This window comes from Agelaius phoeniceus, chromosome 3 (genome assembly GCF_051311805.1).
Source record: "Agelaius phoeniceus isolate bAgePho1 chromosome 3, bAgePho1.hap1, whole genome shotgun sequence".
Lineage (NCBI taxonomy): Eukaryota > Metazoa > Chordata > Aves > Passeriformes > Icteridae > Agelaius > Agelaius phoeniceus.
Window position 1 is genome coordinate 11,765,367 of NC_135267.1, and position 8,416 is coordinate 11,773,782.

Consider the following 8,416-nt stretch of genomic DNA (forward strand, 5'->3'; position numbering starts at 1 on the left):
GTGATGAACTGGCTGCAACTCCTGCTCCCTGTCCTGCTGCGTTGCTGGTGGGGAGGAGAAAATTAGGCAGAAGCTTAAACTCAGGAAGAAGGGAGGGATGAGGTGAAGGTGTTTTTAAGATTGAGCTCTATTTTCTCATTACCCTACTGTGATTTAATTGGTAATAATTTAATCTAATTTCCCCAAGTTGAGGTTTTGCCTGTCATAGTAACAGGTGAGTGATATCTCCCTGTTCTTACTTCAACGTACAAGCCTTTTGTACAATACTTCTTCTCCCCTGGCCAGTTGAGGAGGGAGTGAAAGAGCAGCTCTTTGTAGGCATGTGGTGTCCAGGCAGGATTAGCCCACTACAAGAGTAAATTAAATTAGGATGTTTATAACAATATCTTTTGTGATACCGTTGAAAATTTAAGGACACAGAGAGCTTAATCATTTATCTGAAATAAAAATGCTGATGGTAGTCTGGCCCTGGAAATCATCTAGTGATAGAGCTTGCAGATAGTCAGGGAATGAAGGGAGCAGGTCATAGTGCTGATTTTACTTGATGAATTCCTGACAGCAGCCTCAGCAGGTTTCTTTTCAGACTGCTAGAAGTCCAAACTAGGGGCATAAATCAGATTTTGTTGTCTTACAGTTAATTTCTTTTTTGGTGAAGTATTATCCAGTAAAAAGTCAACTTTTTATCCTACACAAAACATGTGGTTCTTGTGTAAATTCATAAAAATATTACTTTCTCCCTTTATTTTTGACTGACATTGATACTAAACAGAACCTGCATAAATACTGTGGGCAGGATTTGTGCTACCATAAGCTGCTTCTGTTAGTAGCCCAAGCTTGTCATCGTGTGCAGAAATGGAGGAGGGAGATTGCCCTCTGAAGATGCCTTTATCCCTTTTCTAATGATAAACATGAAAACAGCCAGAAGGGACTATTGCAGTCATCCAGAATGGATGAGGTGAAGCCCACTTTATGTTTCTGACTGTAGTGATCGTTTTTGAAAAGGGCATTGAATCCTTCTAGTTTCCAGCTTGATCAGATGCCAGTGTGCTCTGAGAGTGTTTAATTTAGTAGTCCAAGACAAAGGGGAGAAGCTAGCACTGAAGAGGTGAGGGAACTCTCAACTCCTTAGCATTTTACTTGTTAAGAATATGTACATACAAATATATGTAACAATACAATACTTGTAGTAATAGTGCAACAAGACAGTGCTTGGAACTAAAGAAATGTTGGATTGTGTCAGTACCTATAGGGGGCCTGCAGGAGGGGTGGAGAAGGACTTTATGTGAGGTCATGGCAATGGTCTTAAGCTGAAGGATGAGAGATTCACACTAGATATTAGGAAGGAATTCTTTACTGTGGGACTGGTGAGGCACTGGTACAGGTTGCCTATGGATGTTGGTGATGTCCAATCCTTGGAAGTGTTCAAGGCTGGGTTGGATGGGGCTCTGAGCAACATGGTCTGGCAGAAAGTGTCACTGCTAGAGCAGGGAGGTCAGAACTAAAAGATCTTTACAGGCTTTTCCAGCCCAAACCATTCTATGGCTATAATGACAAGGGAGGGAGTTCAGCAGGATGTGTGAGGATTAGATTTACAAGGAAGAAGAGAGTGCACATGGTTAGATTATATGGGATACCAAGATGAATTAACAAAAACATCCCCAGACCAGTGGAAGCAGAAAAGCTTACTGCCAGGGGAAGAGTTGTAGTAACCAAAGAAGTGATGATTTCCTGCACCTGAATGTGAGTCAGCCCCTAAATGAAACAAATAGAAAAATTCTTGTATCCTGTGGACAAGTTATTTCATAATAACAGGTTAGGATATTTTACATGTTTTTCCTGAGGTGTCTGATGTGGATGACTGACATGGAACTAAGAATTCTGTATTATGTGCAATAACTCAGATAAATAGGCTTTCAGTGCTTACCAAGCAGGTAAATAGGCAATATACTGATACCATTTAAGCTATTTAGAAATGTTATTAAAGTTTCTATCTGCAGGCAAATTTCAAAACAAAATAAAGTTAGTTCAAAAATTGCGAGATTCAAATAAAAATACTTTTTTGGTTTAATTATTCTTAATCAGTAGAGTTTGTTTTCAAACACAAAAGTTCTCCAGCCTTGGTTATGGTAGAAAAAAGCATGGTGACTTGAGAGTGTTGTACAGTATCAGCAGGACTGCAGGAGTAGGACCTATGAGAGAAAGGCCAACTATTAAAAGACTCCTATATTTGGTGCTTAAGTAAATTTTGTCAGCCTGAAGTGTAAACATACATTAAGGATACTATTCTCATTAAGGAAAGCTGAGCAATCATTAGGTTACCACTGGTTTCAGAGAGTTTTATATTGTGTATTTACATTTATTTCTTCTTTTTCAGATGGAAATAGTGACATGAACTTAAGAACTTTGATGCTTTCAAACCTTGAATTTTGATTGTTAAATGACCAGTTCAAAATACTGCCTGAACAAGATGAAATGCCTTGAAGACCTTTGGTTCTGCTTTCATTTTTCTTGAAGCAATGGTTTTCTCAGCAATGTTGACGCTGGCCCACTCTGGGACCTCAAATGCTACTTTCATTGTTTATGAAAATGCCTATACGAATTTTACCACTCCCCAGTTCTTGCTTCGTAGTGGCACAACACAGCCATTGAGATATGGTTCAGGTGCTGTGCTCACCACTGAGAGAAGTACTTTGCTAGTAAACACCACAGCTACCCTGCCGTCACAAGAAGTTTTCAGGAGCTTGAGTTTGCCACTCCAGATCATTCTTTCTGCTGCTATGATATTTATCCTATTGGTTTCTTTCCTTGGAAACTTTGTTGTCTGCCTGATGGTCTACCAGAAGGCAGCTATGAGATCTGCAATTAATATCCTCTTAGCAAGCCTGGCTTTTGCAGACCTGCTGCTGGCAGTGCTGAACATGCCATTTGCTCTGATAACAATCATTACCACTCAGTGGATTTTTGGGGATATATTTTGCAGAGTTTCTGCCATGTTCTTCTGGCTTTTTGTTGTAGAGGGGGTAGCCATTCTTCTTATTATTAGTATTGACCGATTTCTTATCATAGTACAGAGGCAAGATAAACTGAACCCCTACCGTGCAAAGATTCTTATTGTGATTTCCTGGGCAGCATCCTTTGTTGTTGCTTTTCCGTTATCAGTAGGGAATCCTAATCTGCAGATACCCTCGAGAGCTCCTCAGTGTGTTTTTGGCTACTCTACAAGCCCAGGTTACCGAGCCTACGTGATAGTTATCTTGCTGATTGCTTTTTTTATTCCATTCCTGGTAATGTTGTATTCTTTTATGGGCATACTCAACACTGTCCGCCACAACGCAGTTCGTATCCATAGCCACCCTGATAGCATATGTCTCAGCCAGGCCAGCAAACTTGGTCTCATGAGCTTACAGAGACCTTTTCAGATGAATATTGATATGAGCTTTAAAACTCGTGCCTTCACAACCATCCTGATTTTGTTCCTTGTCTTCATAGTCTGTTGGGCACCATTCACCACTTACAGCCTTATTGCCACGTTCAACAGCCACTTCTACTACAAGCACAACTTTTTTGAGATAAGCACTTGGCTCCTTTGGCTCTGCTACCTCAAGTCTGCACTGAACCCACTGATTTACTACTGGAGGATTAAGAAGTTTCATGATGCATGCTTAGACTTGATGCCCAGATTCTTCAAGTTCTTGCCACAGCTCCCTGGCCATACGAGGCGGCGCATCCGGCCCAGCGCCATCTACGTGTGTGGGGAGCATCGGTCGGTGGTTTGAAACTGCAGTTGTTTGACAATGATTGTTGTTTGCTGGGGTAGTTTGTTTTTTAGGCTTTAGGTTGAATTTTGTTTTGTTTCATATGGCTTTTTCAGTGTGGCCATATCTTATAACTTGATTAAATTTTCAGTACTTTGTGCAATTTTGGGAAGATAGAGGGAGGGAATGTGATTGGCTATAGTTGGGCTTACTACCAGAATACAATGTAAGCAGAATAACAAATGTTACCTCTAGGATTCCATGGAAATCCATTATTTTAATGAAAACTATATTTGGAACATCTTGTCAGGTTTATGCTTACTAGGCCTACAATGTTACCTAATTGTAGGAACTTTTTTTATGCTGCTAAGATACGGTGTATTTAGTTGGTGTAATTTTCTGGAAAACTATTGCTGCTGTCTGCCAGTATATTAGAGCCAAAAAGTCTCATTAGATTATTTCTATCTAATTTAATGATATTTCGGAAGTTTTCATGGTAACATTAAAAACCTGGTTTTTTAATATTTCCATTAATATTTTTGTGCACTTTACAAAATTTACTATATAGTTTGTTCATTTGAATATTTTGTTCTGTATTGAAGATGTATTATTATTGCTTATTATTATTTGTTTAGTCAGTGAATTTCAATGAAAGACCCATGTAAGCTCTAGGATGGTGATTTATGTTGGTATAGCTACATGTACAGTCATAGATTTTCTTGTTTTCTAGCAATTGATCAAAATTACCTGCTCTGTTATTGGGAGATGTAGAAGGAGAAAACAGAGGAATGAAAGAGAAAGAAAGAAAAATACTATAACCTGAGATTTAGGCTCACACATGGTTTAGAAGAATAGTGTTCGTGTTAAAATTGTTGCAGGGTAAAGGGTGACTGCAGTTGTTACTTGAGGCTATTACAAGTTATCCAAACCTCATGATGTGCCTGAAAACCTATCTGAAATAGTGATTTTTGGGCCTGCAATTTATACTGTGTTGCTGTAATGTTGTTTCTGCTTGGAGCTCGTATAAGGCTAGGTGTGCTCTACACAGCTGAAATCATGCTGTCAGGCATTTGTTGGAATAAGAGTAGAAATAGTAGGGTAAACCAGCACACAGATACCAAATGAACCATAGTTGAGGTTAGCATTTAGTCTACATAGTAATTGCAGGGAGAAAAAGAGTTCTTGATGTGTTTTGCAATTTAAGTATTGGCTCAAAACATAAACAGTCACAGAATCATAAAATGGCTTGGTTTGGAAGGAACCATAAATATCATCCTGCTCCAATACCCCTGCCATGGGCAGGGACACCTTTCACTAGACCAGGCTACTCAGAGCCCCATTCAATTTGTCCTTGAACTCTTCCAGGGATGGAACATCCACAGCTTCTTTGGGAAACCTGTTCCAGTGCTTCACCACCCTCACGTGGAAGAATTTCTTCCTATATCTTTTCTAAATCTACTCTCTTTCAGCCATTACCCCTTATAACAGTCAGCCAGCAGAGTTTGCTGGGGATGTAAGTTAAATTCCCCTTTTTCCTCTGATACTACTTCACACTGAATTTTTCATTACCTCTTTGTCTCTCTAGTGGCTGCTGCCTCAAGGGTTTACTCACTGTTCTCATCTATTAGGTATCAGCTTCTCTCCCTAAAATGCCAAACTATCTTTCTGATTAATGTCAGACTGTGTTGGTATCCTCCTGGAAAGCAGAAAAACAAGGATTTTCCTTGATGATAGCAAACCAAACTCAGATACTTTTTTTTTTCCAATCAGCTAAATAAATACTTATTGTGAGACAAGTAGAATTAAGACTTAGGTTTGGGCTTTGGAGCCAGATCCCCAGTTGCTCTGGGGCTGGGAAGAATACCTGCAGAATCAGCTTTTTGGGGCTGTGACCAAGAGCAGAGGGATTGATGTACAACAAAGAACAACCAGAGCTAGGGTTTGGGCTTCTCTTGCTTCCATCTGTTTTTCAGTGCCCCAAAGCATGGGGAGCTCTCTGTTGTTCTTGTACCAGAGGAGCAAAAATAATAGCAATTTTATCTGCTTCTGTGTATCTGCACAGTACATGTGTGTATGAAGGAAATGTCCTATGTGGATGTCCAGGAACTGCTTGCTTCCTGACAGCAGCAAAGCATTCAATCCCAGATTTTTTTTTAAAGGTCTTCAATAAAGAACTAATTTAAGCTAAGTTAGCTCTGTTCTTCTCATTGACAGCTATTGGTAAAGCTGTTGTTGTTAAATTTTAGGACTATAAAAGGATCAATTTTGAATTCTGTAATTTCATTTAAAAAAACCCAACAAACTGCCAGCTGAGACTGTGGATTATGTGTAAAGGCATCTGGCAGTGGTAGTGTTATTGATGGCCATGCTTTCTCTTTCTTGTCAGTTTTACTGATGATGGTATAGATTTTTCTGATCTAAAGGAGTTCCACTATAATGCAGAATGTTTTAGTATGTCTTTGCAGTAAAGCTTTTGTTTTTCAATTACATTTACATTGATAGCACAAGTTTATGACCTGGTTAGTATGACTTTTCTGTTTCAAAGTTGTCATACATGTTTATCTCTGAAAGCAGCAAAATTGTGCTTAGAGTTAATGTAACAGAGTGAGTGTACATTGTCTAAATGGCAGGAACAGGTATTTTTGTTGTCTTCCAGCTCTATGATGCAAGAGATTTGAATGTTGTAAAACACAGTAATTCAAGAAGGAAAGAAGATGAGCAATACAGGAAAATTAATGAAATTACATTCCTGAAGGAGGAGGGAAAAACATTTTGTGGGATTTTTGTGATCTCTGATATGTACTGTCTGTGAAGTATAAATTGCAAACATCAGACAGTTAATTTGTCTTGGTAATTAAGCACTTGTTTACACTGACAGTAACAAGGTTTCTGGTCAAAGCTGCATCTACTGATCCTTGGAGAAAAGAAACCCAAATTGTGTGGCTCAAATTCAGAGGTGGTTTCCAGAATGATACAGTATTCACACTTGCCAGGTTTTTTGAGATGATCAAAGCATATAGTGAACAAAAGTGTGTTCAAAAAAAGAAACAAGGTGTGGTGTAGAAGTATCCCCAGGGTAATTATGTGTTTACAGAATCATTTGAGCTATTGTGTCTATGTACTGTCTTGAGAGCAGTGCCTTGATAATTACAGCTGAAGTCCTAGGACCAAGTTGAAGACCTCTGAACTGCTCAGTCTTGCTGTCTGTGATCCTGCCAAGAATCCTGCATAACCTCACTGAGATTTGTAATGTTAAAACACATACATACTGGCAGAAGTGGGTCTCCTGAGGCAATTGAATGGTCTTGACCAAGACCAAGGAATTTAAAAACTCAGACTGATCCTTCTTGACTTTAAAGGGAAATTATCATTTTCTTCCTCTCCAGAGATGATAGTCATTACTAATCTGTATTCCCCCATGTTCTATTTTCAGACATCTTTAGTATGGAGGATTTAAATGAATGTATTTTGAAGTATGTTGCAGTTTAATTCATTTAGTCAAAGCATGCTACTTACACAGGTCTCAATTGTACAAATCTATTGCTGAAATGATTCTTTTGTACTCAAAATTGTGTATTTTTGACATTTCTTGTTACTTATGTAAAGATATTTCTGTATATAGAGAAGAAAACTGTTTTGCCTCTTATGGCTTTTTGTCACTATTTTTTTCACTTGTATGCTTAATGCTTTTATATTTTATTTTGGGCATATGCATAAATAACTGTGAGATTTCAGTGATCTTTCTGAACCCATTTGAGATTTTTAATTCCTAAATCATTCAACAATGCCCTCCTTGAAAGAGATTTTAATTTATTTTAGTGTGAAAACAAAAAATTCAGAGCACAAGTTTGTTGTGGTAGGAATGGTGAGAAATATCTTAAGTCCGGTTTTCCAGGAGCCACTACTTTGCCACTAATTTGGTTTCTTTTTTTTTTTTTTTTTGGCTAGTCATTTTCTGATGTGGAGAAACCTTGAATTATTGTTTTAAAAAAAGTTGTTAAGTAGAATTGCATTAATTGCATTGTCTTTTCTGTATATAATACACCCATGAAAATACCTGAGAAACAACAACAAAAAAAAAGAAAATAAAAATAAACATTCTCAAAAATGTAGCAGAAGTCTTTAGAATTGACTGTCTTGTTAGTACATGAACTTGTTTCTTGTATTTAATGCCTACCTGCATAATTTGAAACACTTCTTTTATCTGTCTATGAAATAACCAGGATTGCCTGATAATAGGGGGTTTTGTTTAAGCCAAAATATTTCTTGGATAAAGCATTTGCAAAGTGCTCTTTTCTGAGACACTGCGGTAGAGACGTGTCAAGATATCTAGAACAATTGGAATAGTATCCAGCAAGCAGAGAGAGAGCCTAATAAGGAAGTAACTTTCCTAAAATACTACCTGAACTGGGTGTCCCACCTTTTAGCTTGCACTAAGTAATTAAGATCATCTTGCTGTGCAATAAATAAAGCAGGCAGTAGTACTGCAGGGCATGATTCATATCAACACAAGACAGTGACCTTTATGATTCAAGTGCTGCATGTCTGTATGTGATGGATTATTCCTCATATTAATAGAGTGAAAAAGCATATCAGCTGTTTTGGGGAAAACTTTCAGCTTGACAATGACTTAGCAGAAATGCTGCTAGAGTAGTTTCTCT

General features: G+C 38.1%; 1 protein-coding gene across 1 annotated transcript in view; it reads left to right on the forward strand.

Moving 5' to 3' along the window:
• Positions 1–7,401, forward strand: part of GPR63 (G protein-coupled receptor 63) — a 28,558-nt gene extending 21,157 nt beyond the window's left edge. Inside the window, exon 4 of the mRNA XM_077174734.1 lies at positions 2,375–7,401. Coding sequence (XP_077030849.1) covers positions 2,517–3,776 — 1,260 coding nt within the window. The 5' untranslated portion in view covers positions 2,375–2,516 and the 3' untranslated portion in view covers positions 3,777–7,401. The remainder of the gene's footprint in view (positions 1–2,374) is intronic.
• The last annotated feature ends 1,015 nt before the right edge of the window (positions 7,402–8,416 follow it).